At 48.9% G+C, this 23,946-nt stretch overlaps 1 protein-coding gene across 1 annotated transcript in view; it reads right to left on the bottom strand.

Moving 5' to 3' along the window:
* Positions 1 to 2,744: 2,744 nt before the first annotated feature.
* The window catches only part of LOC130874817 (lactase/phlorizin hydrolase-like), a 35,915-nt gene continuing 14,713 nt past the window's right edge, over positions 2,745 to 23,946 (bottom strand). Inside the window, exons 6-17 of the mRNA XM_057770322.1 lie at positions 22,466 to 23,186; positions 20,511 to 21,156; positions 16,428 to 17,984; positions 15,068 to 15,336; positions 12,377 to 12,667; positions 11,493 to 11,691; positions 10,312 to 10,514; positions 8,297 to 8,406; positions 5,847 to 5,981; positions 5,103 to 5,326; positions 3,795 to 4,028; positions 2,745 to 2,962 (exon numbers count right to left, since the gene is read on the bottom strand). Of these exons, the coding sequence (XP_057626305.1) occupies positions 2,745 to 2,962; positions 3,795 to 4,028; positions 5,103 to 5,326; positions 5,847 to 5,981; positions 8,297 to 8,406; positions 10,312 to 10,514; positions 11,493 to 11,691; positions 12,377 to 12,667; positions 15,068 to 15,336; positions 16,428 to 17,984; positions 20,511 to 21,156; positions 22,466 to 23,186 (4,807 nt within the window). The remainder of the gene's footprint in view (positions 2,963 to 3,794; positions 4,029 to 5,102; positions 5,327 to 5,846; positions 5,982 to 8,296; positions 8,407 to 10,311; positions 10,515 to 11,492; positions 11,692 to 12,376; positions 12,668 to 15,067; positions 15,337 to 16,427; positions 17,985 to 20,510; positions 21,157 to 22,465; positions 23,187 to 23,946) is intronic.

Here is a 23,946-nt window from a genome sequence, read left to right as displayed (position 1 = left end):
TGACTAGTGAGGTGGTCGACTTTCAATGCTCCTGGACATGCTGATGTACTTTGAAACTGTCCTCCAGTTTTACTTGTCTTTTTCCTACTGAATTGTAAAAACTCTGCACATAAGAAAGCCCTTTACTAGCATATGCTATGAATATTTTGCCCTTTAATCTTTCTTTTTTAATTTTAAAGGTTTGTTTTTTATGATGTGGGTAGATGCCTCCCGAAGCCCGAAGAGAGTTTTCGAACCCCTGGAGCCGAGGTGACATGGAACTGAACTAAACTCAGATCCTCTGCGAGAGCAACATAAGTTCTGAGAAATCTTTTCAGCCTCCTGAAAATTGTTTTTCATTATAGGGAGGGAGGAATGGAGGGAGAGAGTAAGGAGATCAAAGGATAATTTGTGGGAATCAGTTCTTCCCCTATACGTATCCTAGGTGTAAGCTCAGGTTGTAAGATTTGAACTGCTGAGCAATCTCAGAAGCCCTTTCTTGTATGTGGTCAGATACTAGGATGGTTCTTTTTATCCTCTAGTTCTTAAGTCTCACAGACATCTTTCCCACTTCAAAACCTAAGTTTTTATATCCTAATATTCTTTCGGGGGGTGGGGATGGGGGTGAAACAGGGTTTTTCTGTATAGTCACAACTGTCCTGAAACTCTAGACCCGGCTGGCTTTGAATGTAGAGAACCGCCTGCCTTAGCCTCCCAAGTGCTGGGATTAAAGGCATGTGCCACCACTGCCTGGCTATGCAAATACTCTTAGAGTTCATGTTCTTAAAAAAAAAAAAGATTTATTTTTAATTCATTTGTATGAATGCTTTGCTTAAATGTATGTAAAGGTACTACTTGTTGCCTAATGCTTGCAGAGCCAGAGGAGGGGCCATAGTCCCTGGAACTGGATTAAGGGTAATAACTTATAGGCCATTGTGGGTGCATGGAGCTGAACCCAGGACCTCTGCAAAACTAGCGAGTGCTCTTAACTGCTGACCTATCTCTTTAGTTCCAGTTGATAACATTTGGTCATGAATTTTTCTGCCCAAGGAATGCCCTCAGTATGTTTTGGAAACACCCACATTTAGCACATGGTAGTGCATGTCTATAATCCCTATATTTTTAAACACGGGCCTAATTAAAAGCTAACCCTACATTGAAGACCAGTTTTTTTCTGCATAGAGTTCCAAGGAAGCCGGGGGTACAAAGTGATGCCCTCTTTCAAAACATGCAAAATCAAACCCATTTGGCAACTTTTCATACTGACAGAAAAAGAATGCGTTTGCCAAAGAATTCTTGATTGCCAAGCTAGTCATGGAACCTTTGAATAGCATTTTTAAGATAATATATGTGGATAGTGCTTTCCTGCATGTATGTTTGTGTACCATTTGCATGCAGTAACCACAGAAACCAAAAGAGATTATTGAATCTGCAGACACTTGTTAGCTGCTGTATGGATGTTGAGACTCAACACCCATGTCCTCTGGAAGAGCAGGCAGAACTCTTAACTCCTGAGCCATGTCTTCAACTCCCTGGATAGGGATATACTTTATATACTTTAGGTTAGGAATGCTTGTAAGAAACACAACTACAGACATAATTATTCTTACTTTTAAATTTTTATTGTTTTTCTGTAGAAGGAGCAGCGGGCTGCGTTCCTGCTACCCAGCTCCCGGCCGCCTGGCTAGCTTATGCCCCGAAATAATTTACACGGAAACTGTATTCTTTTAAACACTGCCTGGCCCATTATCTCTAGCCTCTTACTGGCTAACTCTCACATCTTGATTAACCCATTTCTAATAATCTGTGTAGCACCACGAGGTGGTGGCTTACCAGGAAGATTCTAGCCTACATACATCTTTGGTCGGAGTTTCATCGCGTCTGCCTTACTGCCTTCTACCCAGCATCCTGTTCTGTCTTCTCCACCTATCTAAATCCTGCCCTATCAGAAAGCCAAGGCAGTTTCTTTATTAACCAGTGAGAGTAACACATAGATGACTCTCCTCCATCATTTTTCTGTATGTGTAGTGTCCCAGCATATAAGTCTATACTTTAATGAGTGCCTGGTTTCCACGGAGGCCAAAAGAGGGCATTGGATCCCCTAGTTCTGGAGTTTCCTACATGAGCTGTCATGTGGGCATTGGGAATCAAACTCAGGTCCTCTAAAATAACAGCCGGTGCTTTTAATTGCTGAACCATCTCTCTAACCATATAACAATCTTTTAAAGTTAGCCAAACACTGGTGGTGAGGGGCTAGGCCAGATCTTTCTATTTGATAGGCAAGTATTTTTCCATCATACCATCTGGGTCCCTGACCTCTACTGCCCCCTGTCCCTGCTCCCTTTCACTCCAAAGCAGGATTTCACTATGTGATTGTGGCTGGAATCAAACTGGAGCACCTCCTGCCTCAGCCCCCTGAGTGCTAGGATTATAGGCAGACATGTAGTATCACAGCTAGACCTGCTTTTCACTTGCACTTATCTAGTTTGGAGTCTGCCATCAGACACTGAAATGAGCACACAGAACCGCTAGACAGTTGGGTCTCATTTCCACAGGGGACCTGGAAAGCTTCTTGAAGTCTACAGGAAAATTGCTAGTACTGAAGATGCTTTTTCATTTCAACTGAGAACTTAGAAAGCTTCAAGATAAAAACCATCTCCCACATTGCAGGAAGCCTTGATGAAGAGATCCATTGTGGTCAGGAGTCTGTGCTAGCAGGCACAGGGCACAGGGCTTCTCTGCACAACAGAGGAGCTGGCGACTCCTCAGAAGGAAGACACTGGACTCAGCTCACTTTGGCTTGGCTGTGTTTCCCGTTGCTTGGAGCGCTTGCAGTATTTGTACAATAGAAACACCAAGCTAAAGACTCCAAAAAGCAGAAGAGCGAAGAGCACATACAATGCCGTCTGTGCTTCTGTAATGCCCAGCATCAGCCCCAGGAAGGGCACTTCTGCCTTCGCAGGGCTGGCAGTGGGTTCAGCATCTAGGAAAGGACAATGGGGACTCAGGCTCTGGCATTCTGGAAAGGTCCCGCTGATCCTGGATCAAGAGACTGCATAGTAGCCTCCTCCCAAACATACACAACAAAAGAAAGCTCAAGGCTGTGGTGTCAGCATGGATCACCTTCATGGTTGTGTTTTTGTATGTGCATACCATGAGGCTCATGTATGGACAGAGAATAATTTTCAGGAGGTCTCTATTTCCACTTAATATTCTAGTTTAGTGCTCCTAGTATTAAACTCATGCCATAACGCTTTTCCCTACAAAACCATGAGCCATCTCACTATGCCACCCCACTGCCACATCCTTTATTCAACTGAGACTGTTCTCATGTATCCCAGAGAGACCTCAATTATGCCAGGTAGTCATGGATGATCTTGAACTTCAAATTCTACTGCCTCTTACTAGGTACTCAGATGCAGGGCTGGGCAACTGTACCCTCTTTGTATAGCACTGAGTATTGTCATAGCCATTTCTGTTTTATACTCACCCACAAGTACTACCCAGAGTATTCATACAATCCTTAAACTTGACCTAGAAACTGCCTGGAAGCGTCTGTCCTTCTCAAGGAAGGTGCTGCAGTGAGTGAGAGGTAGGACTGGAGGAATCTACCTCTGCTCATTCCCACAGCAGGGCCCAGGGTGAGACAGGCTCTGGAGAGACCTGCAGCAGCCAAAAGGCGCCTGGAGCGCATGCTTGTGAATGGAGGGGACAGAAGGGCAGGAGAAGGCCAGGAACTAGAGGAAGGCAGGTGGAAAGAGCAGCTCCCTCTCACCCTTGACCACACAGTGTTGGTCCCTCCCAGCGCCACCTACCCTCTGGTTGCTGGAGACAAGGGTGAGGTCCTTGTGCAGGGTCAGGAAAGCCATTGCAGCGCGCTACAGAGGCATAGAACTTGGCTGATGCCTTAGGGATCCTTGGCAGAGAAGGCTCCGAGCGGTTCACAAAGTGCAGACCAAACCTCTCTGTAAAGCCTGTGAACCATTCGAAGTTGTCCATCACACTCCATACCGTGTATCCTCGAAGGTCGACCTCATCCTGCACAGCAGCTAAAAAAGATGCTGGGTGTGAACACTCACATCAAGACACCTGTGTGCCAGGTCTCCTGAAGCCGGGCTCATAGATGTCTCTATTATTCTGCTTTGTAGAGTGTGAGTTCCAACTCTGAACCCTTCCTGTGTGCTAGCAGGTTCTCTACAGTGGACATGTGGGACCATTGGTATCTTTCTAGAAAGGCTCAGTTCTGAATGGAACTAGGATGGCCTGAGCTAACCCCACAGCTTTCTTCTGTAGCTCGTGGATTGGTCTGAGTCAGGACCTTGAAATACCCATGGAGAAGCAGGAGTGTTTAGAAGCAAAAGATCTGAGCCATAGTTAAGACTTCCCATATGTTCCCTTGAATGTAGAGGAGCCCGGGCTTTACATGCACACACACATGTATATGTATATACATAATATATATGTATATGTGTGTATACTATATATATACATAATATGTATATCACATAGTTTGTAGCTATGTGTTCATATGAGTGCTGTGTGTGGTGCATGTAGAGGCCAGAGGTGAGCCACAGGAGCTGTGTCCACTTTGTTCTTTGAGACAAGTAGCTAGGCTGTCAGGCAAAGAGACCCAAGGATCCTCCATTATCTCCCTCCCCAGTGCTGGGATTACAAGCACCCACCACCACGCCCAGCTTTCCTCACAGTGTCTGGGATTGAACCCAGGGCTCACGGTTGTACAGTGAGCACTTTCCCACCTGAGCTACCACCCCAGTCCTTCTACCTTGCAAACAAAAGGCTCTAGAGCCACCAGACAACTCTTGCCTGCTCACAGAGAAAAGCAATGTGCAGAGATGCCAAACAGCAAGAAAGACTAAGGTTGCAGAGGACTCAGGTCAGGAACAACTCAGGCCAGTTCAGGAAACTGGGTTTACTTGCTGTGTGTAGATGAGTCTAGGAAGGAAAAGACCTCTGATTCTAGCCTCAAACAAATGCTCAAACGCCTCCGAGCAATGGGCCTTGTCATTAGTGTCCCTGAGGGACCAGACTGCCGTCCTGCAGACACCTATGCTCCAGCAAAGAAGGGGCTCACTGGGGCCAGGCAGTGAGGTGGGAGCTCTTACCTTTGAGGGCTTCATTGATGTAGCTGCGGAGGTAGTAGATCCTGTCGGTATCATTGAGTTCTGGGTCCCCTCGTCTGGTCACCCCGTTCTCTGTGATATATATTGGAGGGTTGTTGTATTCTTCCTTCAGCCAGTTCAAGATCCTCCGGAAGCCAAAAGGGGTCATCTTCAGCCAGAAGGAGCCAGAGTCTGGCCAAGAGCTGTCTGCAGTAGTGGCAACACCCCTGCAAGTTCACAAGGTAAAGATACCTAGTTTATAAACCCAGAGGATGGCCCGGTTGTGACATCTAACCCTCTGTCACATAGGGTACCTCACAGTAACATGAACAGCTCCACATGTTTCCTGGTGAAAGTAAATGCTCCCATCAGAGAGTGAGTCCCCATGTAGTTGCTGTGATCTGAACTCAGGACCTCTGGAAGAGCAGCCAGTGTTCTTGACCACTAAACCCTCTCCCCAGCTTCATGCAAGAATATCTTATTCTGGTTTCTCAGTGTTTCCTCCATGCATTTGTACTATTTATATAGCACAGATATAATAGTTTGGCCTTTGTGTTGAAAAAGAAGCCAAGGATATGTGTTAGGGAAAGCAGCTGGGAGATGCAATGTCACATGACTGTCACGTGCTGTAGCCATCAAGCAAACCCTGGTATACAGACCACCAGGTATGTTCTGAGGACAGACAGACCTGATTACACGCTAGGCAAACGACACTTGCCTACTTAGGTATCATGTTGTTTGTCTCACCTGTCTGCATCAAAGGAAGAGATGTCAGCAGGATAGTCGAGATTGTAGGCCAGGACAGTGGTGTAGTGGTTGAACCCGAAAAAGTCAAAGGTGCCGTTGATCCTCTTCTTCTCGCTCTCTGTAAATTCAGGGAGCCTGGGAAGAGGGAGCCATCAGGGGAAGAATCAGGAGGAATCACACTTTGAGGAGAGACTGTCTGCACAGGGTAGGGGTACTCAGAATCCAGACACGTGTTATCACTAGAGCAGCTCCACAAAGGGAAGCTCTGCAGGTGATGCTCCTGCCTGCTGCTCCATCCCTTCTCCTCCCCAAAGAGCCCCCTGCACACTGGTCTCACTGTGCTGGGTACACTCCCTACGGGCTGTCCCCCACGCCCGCCCCATTACCTTCCGACATTCTGAGTTTTATTATGTAAGATAGGTTTGACAACCAAGCCTGCATCTGAGGTAATTTAACTATTCCTTTATGCGCTTAATTTAGTCTTTGCCATTCGTGTCCTCCCAGCTCACACTTTGCTCCTCTCTTTTCCTGGGCTTGCTTCATTCAGGTGTCCTCTGCTGTCTGTCTTACTAACGGGGAAGTTTTGATAACTGAATGTTGGATTGTGGACTTTCGTGTCTGATTATTACACTGAACTGTGTTCTCAACCCTTGCTTCTCTCTCTGGAGTCTGTAATGGCTCCTCAGCTATGACCTCAAGGCCATGTCCCTGTCCAGCTTCCATGTGGCCCTGCCCTGCAGCAGGCTCCTTTCAACTCTGCTGTATGTATTCTGCTTAGTCTTCCTCTGTCTGACTCGTAGCCCTGAGACACAGCAACTTCTGCTGCCCCAACTTCTAGTTCTGGGGCCCAGCCCTCCAACACCTTGCCTTGGCTTGAAACCCCCAGCTCGACCATCCTCCTGGTCTTTGGACTTTTCTCTGTTCTGAGGAAACTGAGGACTCGAATCCCATGCCAGGTCACCTTCCCGCTGGCTGTCAGCACCTGGAGTAGCTAGGCTCTGCCTATGGACAATACCACTTAGTTCTGACCCTGGTGTGCAGTAGCTGCTGACACAGCTGTGTGCAGGGTCCAGAATGCCCACTAGCAGACTGCTACATCAGACACAGTGGCACAGCCTTGCCCATCGGGACCGCTCTACATAGGCCAGGTGCGTGCTACAAGGTAAGAACTACAATTTTGTGGTAGAAGGCAGATTTGGGAGGCAGAGTCCAAGGCTATTAGGAATGGATGTCTGCTGAATTCCTATCATCCTCTGCCAGACAGCTGAGCTAGAGCTGGGCTTTTGAGTCTTTCCCCGAAAGGCCAGGAGCCATCTCTTGGATCCTTTTGTGGAAAGGTTTTGTGGATTTGGGTTTTGAAGATAGGCAGCCTTGTTCTGAACATCACTTTGGTGGTGGAGCACTCTGGCCCCGACCTTTATTACTCTCTTTAGTATTTAGAGCACCTTGGAAACCATAACTTCCAGCTGCTGCTCCCAGGAAGAGAGCAGAGCAGGTAAACATGGATGCCCTGTTGTCAACCACTGCCATCTGCTGGCCAAAAGACAAAAAGCACGTGCCTGACAGTCCCCAAGCAGTAGATTTCTCTCAAGGTGATAAACAGACCAAGTAAGCAAACTGGGGAACCAGTTCTTGAGCAAGGCAATGGAGTTGCTTATTACTCGATTACCTTGAGACAGTTTGTGCGGCTCTCCTGGAGGACAATAACAATAATAGTGACTGTCTCACCAGGCATATTCCTGTGCCAGGATTGAGCTCAGTTTTCTTTTGTTTTAATTAAAAAACTTCTTTCTTGGGCTGGAGAGAAGGCTTAGAGGTCAAGACCACTGTCTGCTCTTCCTATGGTCCAGAGTTCAATTCTGACAAACCACCTTGTGGCTCACAACCATCTAGAATGAGATCTGATACCCTCTTCTAGTGTGTAGGCATGCATGCAAACAGAACACTGAATACATAATAAATAAATTTTATTATAAAAAAATTTTTGTCCTACAAAATGTTTTGAATGTTTCCCCTCCTCCAGCTCTACCCTCCCCACCTCCCTTGCTCACCCAATTTTGTTTCCGTCTATTTCAAAAATAAAAATCAAAACAAACAAAAAGCCCCATCCATATATCAGTGGCTCACTCGATCTCATCAGAAAACGCTCTTCCTGCACTAGATGGGATTAACAGAGAGCCACAACTGGACAAGGTGCAGAGGGGGAGACTTTGCAGCACTCTCATGAATGGGTGTCACCTAGAACCCGCCCTCCCCTTGAGAACTATGTGCAAAGAGGAAGTGGGAAGATTGTAAGAGTCAGAGGTGATGGGAGACCATAAGCGTCTTCCTGAGTTTTACAGATGCTATTACACGCCATCTTCATAGCAAGGACGCAAGTTCTAGGCACGGTGACCTTCCTGGCACTGACACTCACACCGCTCACTCCCCGCTGAGGATACAGCACTGACCTCGACTTGTTGAGGTTTTCCGCCAGGCTCCTTTCAAGGATCCGTGTCTTCATCACCTCTGGGTAATCTCCGTTTTTGAAGATGGGGTGTGCAAACCAGCCTCCCATGAACTGTGTGGGGGTAAATCGCTGTTGAAACTGACATGGGAGGGAGGCATCTCACCTCTCCCGGGCACCAGCAGGCTAGGGGAGCTGTACCATCGGGGTCACTCTCTCCCTCCTGTCAGGGGTCTTCACTGAACATGACTGTTTCCTGCTGGCATCTGCTTACTATAGTATAGACTTCCAGGGGCTGTACAAGCACATTCTTCTTCTGAGAATTAGAAATGAGGAGCACTAGAGTTCCTCCGAATTTAAGGAACTCTTGGCACCCAGAGGTGATGGCTACAGCTACTGTAGGCAAAGCAGGAGGTCATAGTGGAGGAAATTAGCATCAAGTCAGTGCTGCATCCAGTGAGGCCTACACATGACAAGGTCTCCCTGCAGCACAGCCATGCCTCAGACTTGCTATGCAGCCAAGGATGCCCGTGCACTCCCGATCCTCCAAAGTGCTAGGCTCACAGGCACGCGTCACCACCACCAGGCTCATGCATAGATGAGATAGAACCTCAGGTTCCATGCATGCTAAGCAAGCACACAACCAATGAATTTCCTTGTTAAATTATCATCATCATTAGTGGTGGCGGTGGTGGTGGCAGCAGCAGCTGTGGTGTGCGCATCTCTGTGTATGAGGTGGAGTGGAGGTGGGTGCCATGGTGGAGGTCAGAAGACAACTCTGTGGAGTCTCTTTTCTCCAGCCTTCCTTATTTTTAAGTTCATTCAGTTGTATTTTATGTACATTGGTGTTTACCTGCATGTATATCTCTGTGAGTTACAGACCCTGTGAGCTGCCTTGTGAGTGCTGAGAATTGATCCCAGGTCCTCTGGAAGAGCAGACAGTGTTCTTAACTGAGGAGCCATCTCTTCAGTCCTAGAGAAGAACTAATTTCTTTCCCGTATTTTTTAAAATGTGTGTGAGTGCTCTATCTGGTGTATTCCTTTCTGTGAGAAGAGGGCATCAGGTCACACTACAGATGCTGGTGAACCACCACGTGACTCGGGAATTGAACTTACGGCCCCTGGAAGCAGCCTAGTGCTCCTACCTGATGAGCCCTCTCTACAGCTGCCTCTCCTTCCTTATTTTTTCAGCCCAAGAAAGGGCTTCTCTGTAGCTTTGGTGACTTTCCTAGAACTCACTGTGCAGACCAGGCTAGCATCAAACTCACAGAGATCTTCCTGTCTCTGCTTCTTAGGTGCTGGGTTGAAGGCGTGTGCCACCACTGCCAGGCCTCTTTCCTTCTTTACATGGGTTCTGAGAATAGAATTTAAGCCACCAAGCTTAGATTGGCAAGCACTGAGCCATCTTGCCAACCCACAGACAATTTTTTTTAAGACTTAAAACACAGTCTCTGGCTGGAGAGAAGGTTCAATAGTCAAGGAACTTGCTGTTCTCCAGAGGACCTGAGTTTGGTGCCCATTTCCATTTCCCTGGAAATCTGATGCCATTTTCCGACCTCCACAGGCTCCTGCACTCACGGGCACACATGCATACACAGAATTTAAATAAATCAGGTGGTGGTGGCACACACCTTCCAGCACTCTGGAGGAAGAAGCAGGAAGATTTCTGTGAATTCTAGGTTAGCCTGGTCTACAAATTAAGTTCCAGGACAGTCAGGGCCACATACAGAAACCCTGAATCCAAAAACCAAATAAATAATTAAAAAGGATCTCTATAATAAAAACAGTCTCTTAATACTCATCCCCTCTGTCACAGGAACCTCTGAGTAAGAAACATCTAGTTCACAGTTGACAAACCTGAAGAACAGAACAGTTTATCATTTCCCTTCAGAATCACAAAATCAAGTAAGAACAAAACTGGCTTAGATCTAAACCTTTGATTCCTGGTCTCCATCTACTTCTTTCCGAGCCCAGTGGGAGAGGATACAGTCAAGAAGAGAAGGTACCCAGAGGACACACCTGGACGTGCCTCCTGGCAGCCTCCACGTCCTCCTGCTTGGAGGGATCCCTGGGCTCAGCCCAGTCACTGCTGATGGTGATGGAAATCACTCCTCCCTGGCTGGCACGGTACTTGTCGTTGTAGAGATGCCAAGCCTCAGCGTGAGCCTTTATTAGGTTGTGGCCTACAGTGTATGGAGCCGTGCCAGGCCTGGAAGAGATTCCTGGAAACACACACAGGATGTCAGCAGAAAACACCATCCTCCCTGTGTATGGGATGAGGGATTTGACACCTGGGAGACAGGCACTCCAATCCCACATCTCCTTCCTACTGGATGGCAGCCAGTAGTCAGCCTCATAGCGCCTTTCCCAGGAGAACAGGCAGCAAAGAGTGCTTGTAAGAAGGGAATGGATTGTTTGTGGGCAGCAGCCAGCAGCACTCTGGCTGAGAGAAGGTACTTGATCTATGGTGGCTTATGTCCCCACCTCTGGTGGGACTTCTACTGTGACGTATGCTCAGTTGACATCCTAGAGGTCTAGGGGACCACTGTGAGGTCAGGACTGGAGGACACACCCAATGGCGACAATAACCACATCACAAGAACAAGTGCTCAAATCAAAGTGCCAACTAAGAACCACAGAAGATGCATCTATCTGTGATTTGAGAAATACCTCCCAATCCATTTCAAGCTTAGTGTGTGTGTGTGTGTGTGGTCGCAGGCCATGTGTGTGTAGGAGCATGTGTGTGCAGGAGCATGTTTGTGTGCAGGAGTATGTGTGTGCAGGAGCATGTGTGTGCAGGAGCATGTGCTGACATGTGTGACTGTAGGTGGAGACCAGAGGACAGCCTCAGGTATCATTCACAGAGAGACCATCTACTTCTCTTGTGGACTTAAACTATGCTGGACTGAGGGACATGGGAGCCCCAGAGGGTCACCTGACTCTGCCTTCCCAGGTCTAGGGTTACAAATGTGTCACTGTACCTGGTTTTTCTGTTTGTATATTTTATGTTTTGCCTGAGTTCTAGCAAGAAATCAGACCCCCGCCTGCACGGTAAGCACTTTAGAGCTGAGCCCTCTTCCCAGGCCCATGGTGGTAGGGACTGCAACAGGACTTCTTTTGATACCTGGATTCCAGGGTGTTTCACTGTCCTGAGAATGTCATTATCCAAACAGCTGTCAAGTTGGATCTAGGATATTTACCTGGAGCATACATCCCAGTGCTATAGCCATGAACAGCAACGACGTAGGGCTCATTCAATGTCATCCAAAACTTCACCTTGTCCCCCAGCCTCCGGAAGAGCACATCTGCATACTCCTTAAACAGCTGCACGATTGTCTCGTTCTCCCAGCCCCCGATGTCTTGCAGTGCCTGGGGCAGGTCCCAGTGGTACATGGTCACCTGGGGGGAAGCCAGAACAATGTTCTCTCCACCATTTCCTCAGGAATCCAGTGACATGAGACATGCAAGGACACTGACATGGAAAGGTTCAGGGAGTTCTGAACTTTCTCCACTACAGGGAAGAAAACATTTCATTCTCTAACTCTGCACCATGTGAATCTACGGACAATTCAAAATCCAAGTTACAAAACCATTTTATTGCTAAGGTGATGGCTCATCAAGTAAAGGTGCCTGCAACAAACCTGATGATTTAGGTTCAAACTCCAGGATACACATGGGGGAAGGAGCGCGGTTACTCCTATAAAGATTTTCTCTGATGCACACACACACACACACACACACAAATTCTGGAGTTGGCAATAGAGTCTTGCCTAGCATGCAGCAAGCCCTGGCTTCCACCCATGCAGCATGGTGGTGCACACCTGTAAGTCTAGCACTATGAGGTGTGGGATACAGAACAGAAGTTCAAGACCATCTTCAGCTGCATAAGGAGTAAGAGGTCTGCTGGGATAATGGAGACCTTGTCTCAAATGTAGATAAATACATAAATATGTAAGACCATATCTGATAAATAAATAGATATGAGAAGCAGGCAGCACACCTTAAAATATATAGAGTAAATGAATAAAATAAAATCCCAGCACTTGTTTGTATATTAAACACTGCCTCCAGGGACCACCCTCACCTGTGGTGTGATGCCAGCAGCCAGCAGTGCATCTATTAATCGAACATAGTAGTTGAGGCCTGCTTCATTGATGAACCTGGTGGTTCCATCTGGGAGGACTCGAGGCCAGGAGATGGAGAACCGATAGTGGGACACACCCAGGTTCTGAAGGGCCACCACGTCCTCATCAATCTTGTGGTAACTGTCGCAGGCCACATCTCCATTGTCGTCATTCTCAATCTTCAATGGTGTGTGGGAAAATGTGTCCCAAATACTGAGTCCTTTGCCATCTGCTCTCCAGGCACCTTCGATCTCAAGATGACAAGAGGTAGTCTAAGCCATCTGATCAAATACATTCCCTTCTGCAGCTCTCTGGGGAGCCTTCTCTGCACACCCTGCACCAAGTTACTAAAGTTGCCCTGCACACATGGCGGCATCACACTGCACTTGCTACTGTGCTGGTTTCCCATATCACCATGCTGTGTAGGCACATGTGCATGTGTGTGTGTGTGTGTGTGTGTACACGCGCATACGTGCCAATGCACACGAGAAACAGAGAACCTCACATAGCCTAGCTGGCTTTGAACAACATGTAACAAAGGAACCGAGTACCCTACTGAGTCACATCCCTAGTTCTAAGAAAGGGTATCGCATTTTAGTGTACAAATTAATACTGGCAGTGGGGTCTGGCATATGGTGGGTACTCACCAAAGGTGCTGAGTGAACAGTTTCACATCTGCTACTACCTTACCTACAGCCAAGCCTACTGCAAGGATGCTGGTATGGAGAAAGTATTTGTAGTCCAGATGTACATGGCTGTTTCTATGCCTTCCTCCTCCTCTCTAACTCCCTTCCGATAAGACTTTGGAGAACGCCCCTCTGTGGTGGTCAGTGAGTAGATAAGTCCCACATCTGTAATTCACTTTCAAACATTTCAACAAATATGGTGGGACAGCAAATATGACGTCACAGCTGAGAGGGTGTTGGCATTCTAGTGCTGGCTCAGAGAGGGTCAGAGTGGAGTCAATAGGAGAACTGCCATAGGAACCATCTCTGTGGAGGTGGAGGAGGCCAGGACCAAAGGCCAGGAGCTAGATTATATATATACATTAGCACGGAGAGTTCTTCACTGGAGAAAGGAGATGCAAATATGGAAAATGAAAGGGCTAGCATTTCCCTAGAGATATGAATTGGACGCATGGATATGAACTCATGGCTTTAAAGACACAAAGTGTGGGGTTGGAGGATGTGGAGAAGTTAGATGAGGCAATGATTGCCATACATGAGGCTGTGGGCTCCATCTCCAGCACTGTGTGTGCTGAGAGTACTTAGGCACGCTAGTAAGCCTGGGGTTTGGACAGTAGAGGCAAGAGTGTAAGAAGTTCAATGTCATTCTTGGCTACAGAGTGAGTTGGTTTACATAAGACTCTGTCTCCTGTATAATTATTTAAGGAATGCAAAGTGGGAAGGCTGAAGGGTAAAATGACAGAAATGTCTGTTTGGGAACATCCATGTGCTGTGCAGTTCCGACTACTGAGAGGTCCTACAAGTTGTGACACTCCAGGGGCAGTTAGGACACCAGAGGACAATTGTTGGCTGCTGTGTAAAACAGCTGTGTCGCACAGAGAAATGGCTGCTTAACAGCTGGGGAGGAAGAGGAACAGAGTAGCCCACTGTGCCCGAAGGGATAGGAAGTCAGACTGGGGTGAGACTCAGCTGGTGGAGGCTTGTCTAGCATGCGTGGATCCCAGGCTATCCCATGCCAGCACTGAGAAACCAGGCCTAGCGCTGAGAAACCAGGCCTAGCGCTGCACACCTGTAACCCCAGCATTCGAGGAAATAGAGGCAGAATGGTCAAGAATCCAAGAATATGGGCTACTCTGCAAATTCAAGGCCAGCCTGAACTGTATGAGATCCTGTCTCAAAAAAATTGGAAAAAAAGGAGGAGGAAGAAAAGAAGAAAGGCAGAGCACCAAGCCCTCTAAAGGGTCACCATGCCTGCACTGTCCTTGCCCTCTGTCTTTCATCTTTCCTTTTCCTGAGGAAAGAGAATCACAGCACCATATGTTCTGTGTTCACCTCCTTGTCGTGAACTCAGTAGCAGCCCCAGGTCAGAGCATCAGAAAATGCCCGGATTGACTCCTGAGCCAGTTAGGTCAGCTGTCTGCACAGATGGAGCCTCCAGGGAGATTATGTGTTTGCATGTTCTTTCTGAACCTTCTGTCATGGCTCTACCTGATCCATCTGTCCCTTCAAATGTCCATCTCAGTCCTTGACAAGATCTACAGACACCCAGAAATCACCATTAATGTGGGCAATTACAATTCAGTGGCTGGACTCTACCGAATAAAACTGAGAAAGTGAGCTGAGCACCAGAATCCACATCTCTCTACTTCCTGACTGAAGATGTCATGTGATCAGCTGCCTCACCTGGCTGCTGTCAGGAATTCCCCTCAGCCTTAAACTGTGAACCTGAATTAACACTTCCCTCCATAGTGGCCTGTGTCAGGAACCTCACACCACAGCTACTAGACAAGGAACAAGATAACCTTACCCACAGGGATATCACTGAATTTGGGGTCTGAGCACCTGGATCCTCACTTGTCTGCGCAGGTTCACTAGCGGCTCCGACTTGTGAGCCTCCAGTCCTGTGCACATGCTTGGCACCCAGTACCCAGTAGGAAAGTGAGCTCATGGCTCCACACTCCTCACCTGATAGGCAGCAGTAGATGTACTCCAGATGAAGCCCTTGGAGAACTCTCCATACAAAAACTCGTCCTCCTTGGCCAGGGGCATGCCATTGTTGGTAATGACCTCTGTGTAGTAGCTTGCCGAGGCTCTTGCTGTTCGAGGCCGGGTCACATTGTCAAAGTCAACATGATACAGTCCAAACTTGACCGTGTAGCCTGACAGCCACTCGAAGTTGTCCATCAGCGACCAGGCAATATACCCTCGAAGGTCCACACCATCCAGCCTGTAGGCTAGGAAATGCCAAAGAGAGCAGAAGAAACCATTAGCCAGTAGGCAGGGCTCTTGAGAAACCAGTCCTGTGCTGGTACTGGACTCCAGGCTATGTCCTGTGCTAAACCACGCAAGTGTGCAGTCACATGCTTCCTGAGAGAGGGACATGTCACCTCATCACTCATACTTTCTGCTTTTTGTTGTTTTGTATTGGTCTTTGTGGAATTTTTTTTTCTATTTTGAGGCAGGGTGTATCTGTGTCTCCCTGGCTGTCCTGAACACACTATGCAGACCAGGCTGGCCTCGTACTCAGAGTTCAGCCTACCTCTTCATCCCCAGCCGCGTGATTAAATCCTGCACCACCACCACCACCACTTTTCATTCTTACTCTTCTTAGCCTCAATGACCTTACAGCAAGTGTTATTTGTTAAGGTAAAGGGATAAGCCTCAAGTTGAACAGCCTCAGCCCACGTAGCTAGTAAGCACACAAGTGTGAATTTCTTGATATCATTTGAAACGTTTAGAGACAGGAACCCAAGAATAAACCTAGATTTTTTCTGCTCCTCCTGCCCCTAGTGTTCCAGTGTGGGATTGCAGGCTGCACCTTGTCCACTCTAGGGCTGGGAGTAGAGACTGGGGCTGTGTATTCTGGGCAAGCAGTTTAGTAACCGAGCCTCATCCCCTGCTCTAGAAGTAAAAACTATACCTTTTTATGTAAATGTGTGTGTGTGTGTGTGTGTGTGTGTGTGTGTGTTGGCTAGAACACAACCTCAGACATCATTTCTTAGATATCACTTTCTTTTAAAGCCTCTCAATTGACCTGGAGCTCACCAAGTGGGCCAAGCTGCTCAGCCAGAGAGCACCAAGAATGCCCTTTCTGCTTCCTCGGCACAGAGATTATAAATGAACCAAGTCTGACTTTTCCGTGGAAATTGAACTCTGGTCCCCATGTTTATAAGACAAACACTTTACTAGCTGAGCCCTGGCACAAGCCCAAAAGAGAGATGTTGAGAGAGCCTGCCGAAGCATGGGACACATGACAGACGGAGGACAGGGAAACTGGACACAAGAGAGGCATAGGACAGGGAGAGTGGAGGTTTAGTGAGAGGACCTTTCAGAGCCTCGTTGATATAGGTTTTGTGGTAGAATATCCTGTCCGTGTCATCCAGCGAGGGGTCGTACAGCCCGTGTCCATTCTCTGTGATGTAAATGGGAATGTCGCCATACTCTTCCTTGATCCAGTTCAGCAGCCTCCGCATCCCCCAGGGCACGGCTGGGAGCATTGATGGGGAGGTCAACGAAGAGTCCATATCGCTGACCGTCAGCTCGCGGTCATCATCATAGTTGGGTGGGTTCAGCCTTGGGGTGCTGTGCTGCACAAACACGGACGAGTAGGAGTTGAGGCAGAAGACATCAGCGGTGCCCCTGATGTACGCCTTCTCCTCCTCTGTGAAGCTGGGCAGGCGGGAGCCTGGCAGGTGCTGCAGTTCACTCCTGTTCCCGACATGCCATTTCATGACATCTGGATAGTCCCCGTTTCTAAAAATGGGGTGGGCAAACCAGCCCAGGGAAAACTGCAGCATCCGGTCGGCAGCTTCCACATCTCTTAGGACTCCTGGGTCTCTGGGTTCCACCCAGTGAGTGTTGAGGTTCAGTGAGATGACCCCCTTCTGCTCCTGCCTGTACTTCTCATCATAAGTATGATAGACTCTAGCATGAGCCTTGATGAGTGCGTGGCTGACCCTGTAAGGTGCCCAGCCGGGGTCCTGCACATTTGGGGGAAACACCCCTGAACCATAGCCGAACTGTGCCAGATACAAGGGCTCATTAAAGGTCATCCAGAACTTGACTCTGTCACCAAAGGTCTTAAAACAGAAGTCAGCATAGCTGTTGAACAAATCAATCAAAGAAGAGTTCTCCCAACCTCCAATATCCTGGAGGGCCTGGGGCAGGTCCCAGTGAAACAGTGTCACCATGGGGAAGATGTTGCTCTGCAGCAAGCCGTCAATCAGCCTGTTGTAATAACCGACACCGTGCTCGTTGACGGAACTGTTTGTTCCCGTTGGGAAAATGCGAGGCCAGGAGATAGAGAACCTATAGGCCTTGACCTTCAGGGCGCGAAGAATGTTCAGGTCGTCATCCAGTTTGTTATAGCTGTCACAAGCTATGTCTGCAGTGGCATTGTCTTTCACGGTGTTTCCCGGGCTGTGGGTGAAGTTGTCCCAGATGCTGGGTCCTTTGCCGTCAGCATCCCAACCTCCTTCGATTTGATAGGCCGAGGAGGACACGCCCCACAGGAAGTCATCTCTGAATGTGCCATGATAGAACAAGTCTCTCTCAAACTTGGGCTGTCTGGAGAACTTCTCCCACACGACTTTAGCCTGGGAGGGCACCTCAGATGGGGAGTTGTAGAAGGTTGTGGCTCTGGAGGAAAAGTCTGCTTTCATAGGCACTGGGGTTCTTCTCAGCTCCTTGGCAGGGAAACCATTCCTTTCAATGATGCCAGTGAAGACGTGGGCAGATCTCCTGGCAGTTCTCGGCCTGCTGCTGTCCCTAAAGTTGACATGGTACAGCCCGAACCTCAGGCTGTACCCTGGGGGTCCTTCGAAGCCATCAATGAGGGAACGAGCAACGTATGCACGGACATCCACCAAATCCTCCTTGACGGCTGCAAAGAGAAAACAAAGTCAGCCCTGTGCGAGTGCGTGCATGCATGTTTGTGTGAGTGTGTGTGTGTGTGTGTGTGAGAGAGAGAGAGAGAGACAGAGAGACAGAGAGAGAGACAGAGAAAGAGAGAATTCATGGGAAAACCAGAAGACAACCTCATTTGTTGTTCCTTAGGATGCCATCCTTTTTAGTTTTCCTTCCTCTTTTTTTTAATTTGAAAATCACTTTTATGTGCATGGGTGTTTTCCCTGCATGTATGTCTGTGCACCACATACGTGCAGGGCATGCAGAGGTCAGAAGAAAGCATCAGGTTCTGTGGGACTAGAGTTTCAGAGGGGTGCGTGAAATGGATTTGCTGCGGGTCCCTGGCATCTTGCTGTGGAAAGCAGCCAGTTCCAGGCAGGGACTGCGCAGGGGACCAAGCAGCAGGAAGATGGCTGGTCCCCTGCAAGTCTTGTGGGCAGCTGGCTGGTCTCCGGCTGCAGACAGTGGGTATCGGGACTGTGCAAGCCCCCAGCAGTGAGCAGCGGGAGCAGCAGGTACTAGGCAGAGACTGTCATGAGGCCTCGCCGGCAGATGGCTTGTCCCTGGGCAGGCAGGGACGGCACAGGTCTCCATGTTGCAGTGGGGGGTGGGTAAGAGAGAGAAGGATAGGCACACCATACAGAGTGGAGTTGGACAGTTTTTTAGGGGTTATGAAAGGGAAGGGAAAGGGCAGAAAGGAGGAGAGGGAGAGAGAGTGGCAGAGAGACGGAATGAGGAGAGATGGAAGCGGCTCTCCAAGAGAGAGCCAAAAAAGAGAGAAGAGGGAGAGACAGAAGCGGGGGAATGGGAGAACTGGGGAGAGAGTTGCCATTCCAGGAGGAAGATGGAAGACAGAGAGAGCTCAGGCCAGAAGCTAAAGATCACCTGCCTCAGTGGATGGGAGGGGGAGTGGGCATGGCTTGTGTCTTAAAGAGACAGAACAATCAGTACAGTGTGAGCTGCCATGTTGGTAATGGGACTTGAACTCATGTTCTCCAGAAAAGCAGCCGATAGTGCAATGTTTTTACTCTTTTGGCTTTAATAGCCACTAGCAAAACCCCTATTTAAATCACACATGAGACCTATATTTATTTATGAATGCCCAGCCTTGGATTGTTTGTAGCCAGCTTTTAAAACCTTATCCCAACTACCTTTTCCCTCTGGGCTCTTTCCTGTGCTTACTTCTTTATGTCTTCCTTTCCTCTGTGGCTGGCTGTGCTGCTGGGTCGCTGCAGCCTTGTGTCCTCCTCTCTTTGTTCTATGGCTTCTTGCTCTTGCTCTTCCTCATTTCCCCTTCTATTTATCCTCTCTGCCTGCCAGCCCCCCATCCTTGCTCCTGCCGCCCAGTTGGCCATTCAGCTCTTCATTAGACCATCACGTGTTTTAGACAGGCAAAGAATCACAGCTTCACAGAGTTAAACAAATGCAGCATACACAAAAGTCCTACGCCTTAAAATACCATTTCCCAACACAGCTGCCACCCCCACCCAAACCCCAGCCTGACTCCATACACACTACAAAAATATTAACAAGGTGGCCCAGGCTGGCTTCAAACTCTGTGTAGCTGAGGATAAACACAAACTCCTGATCCCATGGCCTCCACCTCCTGAGCACTGGTGTCACAGGGACACACACCCTAGTGGACACAGCGCTGGGGATGGAACCCACGACTGTCAGATGCTAGGAAAGAACTCTACCACGCTACCTCCCCCAGCCTATTTAATTGTTTTTAAGACAAGCTGTCATTAAGTATTCCAGGATGACTTAACTCTCAATCCTCCTGCCTCTGATTCCAGCTGCTGGGAATAAAGGGATGCACCACCATGCCTACACGTGTCCCTAATATGGAGGCATAGACTGGTATGAAGCCGACCTCCCCACTCTCCATACATAGAATGTGGCTGGAGAAGATAAGGAAGACTGGGCTAGGCTATTAACCCTGTCTCCTCTGATGGTCGAGTCTCTGCAGAGAGCATCCCTGTCCCTGCTCACTGGCTTCTGTGAGTGACAGCCATCATGAACTGATCTAGGTTAGTGACTGATGTGCTGAAAACCACTTGCCATCCTTTCCCACTTAGATAAGAAGATGCATTGGGTCCGACTGAGCATGTATGCACGGCTCACCTGCAGAACAGGGAGGTGCAATGCAGACTGGATAGCAGCTGAGGGTGATGGGGGTCGAAGGGGGCAGTGCCCTGAGGGGAGTCAGTTTGCTGGGGTCCTGTCCTAAGTGTCAGTCCATGCTGTATCCCACTGTGGACTGAGTCTCCTCAGAAAAGATGACATTACTCAACTACACCTTTACTGTGGTACACAGTTCCAGGCTCCTCATGCTCTCAATTAACACTGATTAACTAAGAGTGAGAACACTGGACTGGAGAGGCTGAAATGGCTTAGGAAGTAAAGGCTCTTGTTGAGCAAGCCTGAAGGCCTGAGTTCAACCTCTGGTCTGTCCCGTTACACAACTGTGAAGACTTGGGGATCAGCAGGTTAACCTTCTTACCCTTGAGCACCTCGTTGATGTACAGGTTGAAGTAGTTCACTCTCACCGAGTCGTCAAGGAGATCCTCTCCCTCCCCCACCGGCATGCCATTCCCAGCCAAGAAGATTGGAACTCTTCCTTTCGTGTATTCCATGGAAGCAAACCGAAGCAGCCTCCTTATGCCCCAGGGCACCACCCGGATCCAGGGAGATGCAGTCTGGGGCCACGTGGGGTCCACGTGCTGGGAGAAGCCTCCGATGTTATCATAGCTGGGGATGCAGGTCAGCTGCGCAGCGGTGCTGACCAGCCGGGATGTGTAGTGAGACAGACCAAGGAAGTCCGCAGAGCCCTTCAGGAGCTGCTGTTCTGCTGCAGTGAACTCTGGGAGTTGGGCCAGAGGACCCCCACACTGCTGGTTTACCTGCTGGATCTGGGCCCGGAGGGTGGTGGGGTAGTTCCCATCCACAAAGATGGGGTGAGCGAACCAGCCCAGCATGAACTGTAGGAAGCGCTCAGCAGCAGCAAGGTCCTGGGGACTCTCCCCATCCAGGGGCTCTGCCCAGTCGGAATTGAGCACGATGCCCACGCGTCCCTGCTGCTCTTGGCGATGGTGAAGGTCGTAGTGATGCCAAGTTCTGGCGTGCGCCTTGAGGATCAAGTGGGCCACCTCGGGAGGAAAAAACGAGGAAAATAATGTCAACAGTGGCACCAGCAAGTGAGAAGTGTGAACAAGTCCCTGCTGAAGTCAGCAGAACCAGCAATGGGTCTGGGACGTGGCAGGATTGGTAGACAGCCTCCTATTCACAAAACCCGGGGCTCCATTTCCTGCACTAATGAGCCTGGCATGGTGGTGCAAGCCTGTACTGACAGAACTCCTGACGTGGAGCAAGAGGATTGCTCGTCCATCCTTGTCTGCATAGCAAGTTCAAGGCCATGTCTTTTCTGCTATGGAGGACTGCAGCTTAGAACCGTTAGGCAAAGAAACCCTCTTTCCCCCAAGTGATTTTCGTGGTGGTATTCTTTGTATTTCAAGACTGGGTTTCTCTGTGTAGCCCTGGCTGTCCTATAGATCATGGTGGCCTTGAACTCAGAGATCTGCCTGCCTCTGCCCCCTGATTACTGGGATTAAAGTTGCATGCCACCACCACAAAGTCTGTAAGTGCTTTCGACAGGTGTATTGTCCTAGCACTTAGAAAAGGAACTGCTACAGACGTGAGGAGAAATGAAGACGTTCTCAGCCTGTATACAATACATATAAAATATCACAGGAGACACTATAAACACTCAGGAACTTCTCAAAAATAACAAAAGCTTACCAAAGCCAGCTGTGATGGCTCAGTCTGTACTTTAGAGGTCGAGACAGGATGATTTGTGTGCTGAAGACTGAAAACTGTGTGTTTCATGTTAGCTTGAGCTACAAACTGAGACCCATCTCAATAAACCAATGCAAATAAACTACAGCTGAGTCATATGAACAGAAGTACGTTCCTGAAATGCAGAGTCCTGGGTCTACCCAATAAAACTGGGCACGGGCAGCACATGTTTGTCATCGCAGCACCATGAAAGTGGGGACTGAACCCAGGCTACGTGTGTGCTAGGAAAGAGCTCTACAGCTGAGGAAAATCCTCCTAACCCGGAACTGGTCTTTGAGGTCCAGGAGCCTTGACCAGGCCTGAGGGTGTGGCTCAGTTGGCTGAGTGCTCGCCTGTTACAGAAGAAGCCCTAGTTCTAATTCTCATCCCTGTTTAAAACACAGGCTTGGTGGGAGATGCCTGTGACCCCAGCTCTCAGAAAAACAAGAGGTCAGGAGTTCAAGGTCATCCTCAGTTACAGAAGGAGTTCAGTAGCAGCCTGGGTGTAAGACAACACTAACACCACCTGCTTATCCTTCCCTCTCGTTTTTTCTTCCCAGGGCTGGGAGACCACAGCCTGCTGTGTCTTCTAATTGACAGGAGTTGAGGGATGGGAGGAAGTACCTTAAAAGAAGCCACTCCCGGGTCAGAGATGCCTGGTGGGTGCTGCCCAGTGCCATAGCCTGCATAGCTTATCACCCATGGCTCGTGGAAGGTCACCCACAGCTTCACACGGTCCCCAAAAGTGGAGAAGCAGAAGGCTGCATAGTCCAGGAAGGCATCCACCACACTCTCGTTCTGCCACCCGCCTTGGTCCTGCAGGGCCTGGGGCAGGTCCCAGTGGAACAGCGTAGCCATGGGCTCGATGTGGGAGTCCAGCAGGCTGTCTATCAGTCTGTTGTAGTAGGCGACACCTTGCAGGTTGGGGCTGCTCTTCTGCCCAGTGGGGAACAGCCGGGACCAGGAGATGGAGAATTTGTACACCCCAGCCCTGAGGCCTCGGAGCAGGGCCACATCGGAGGCTGGTTTGTGGTAACTGTCACTGGCCACCTTTGCTGTCGCTTGGCCCTTGGCAGCGTTCAGGTCACTGTAGCGGTCCCAGATGCTCGGTCCTCTGCTGCCTTCTGCCCAGGCTCCTTCCACACTAAAGGCTCCCGTAGACACGCCCCAGAGAAATCCTTCTGGGAACACATCTTGCAGGAAGGCATCCCTTTCTGCCCTAGACTGGCTAGCAAAGGCTGCCCAGACTCTCTGGTAGGCTGAGACGGGGGAAGAGGGCACAACTGCTGTCTCCTGCTGCTGCTCAGTCTGAAAGGCCAGGCTGTCGGTTAAAGAACAAGATGGGCTGTGGGGAAGAGTGACATCAAGGGACACAATTAATGACTGAGTTACAAATGCCCCACAGGGTGAGTCACGGAAGCTCATGCCCTTATCTCAGCACTCAGGAGGCAGATGTGGACAGATGTCTGTTAATGTAAGATCAGCCTGGTGTGCAGAGTGAGTCCCAGTCCAGCCAGGGCTACACAGTGAAACCCTAAGGAGAATGAGAAAAAGAAAAAGGAGAAGAAAGGAGAAGACAAAGGGAAGAAAAAAGAAGGATGAGGAGGAAGAGAAGAAGAGAAACCAAGCAAGAAAGAGAGAAAGAGAAAGAAAGAAAGAAAAAGAGAGAGAGAGAGAGAGAGAGAGAGAGAAAGAAAGAAAGAAAGAAAGAAAGAAAGAAAGAAAGAAAGAAAGAAAGTAAACAACATAAGAAAGTAAAGAGGGGCAGAAAGGGAAGAGGGTCAGGAGGAATAGAAGGACAGTTAGGAGAAAGATACGAAGAAGAGAAAAAATGAAAGAGAAAAAAAGGAAGGGAGAAAGGAAGAAAAAGAATGGAAAATTAAGAAAGGAAGAAAGAAAAGGAAGAGAAGAAGGAAAGTTTGGGGCAGAATGAGGAGAAGGGTCCGAAGGAGGAGGGTCAGGAGGAGAAGGGTCAGGAGGAGGAGGGTCAGGGGAGGAGGGTCAGGAGGAGGGTCAGAAGGAGCAGGGTCAGGAGGAGGGTCAGGAGGAGCAGGGTCAGGAGGAGGAGGGTCAGGAAGAGGAGGGTCAGGAGGAGGAGGGTCAGG

Source organism: Chionomys nivalis, chromosome 5, assembly GCF_950005125.1.
Source record: "Chionomys nivalis chromosome 5, mChiNiv1.1, whole genome shotgun sequence".
Classification (NCBI taxonomy): domain Eukaryota; kingdom Metazoa; phylum Chordata; class Mammalia; order Rodentia; family Cricetidae; genus Chionomys; species Chionomys nivalis.
This window is presented reverse-complemented; position numbering and strand designations above follow the sequence as displayed.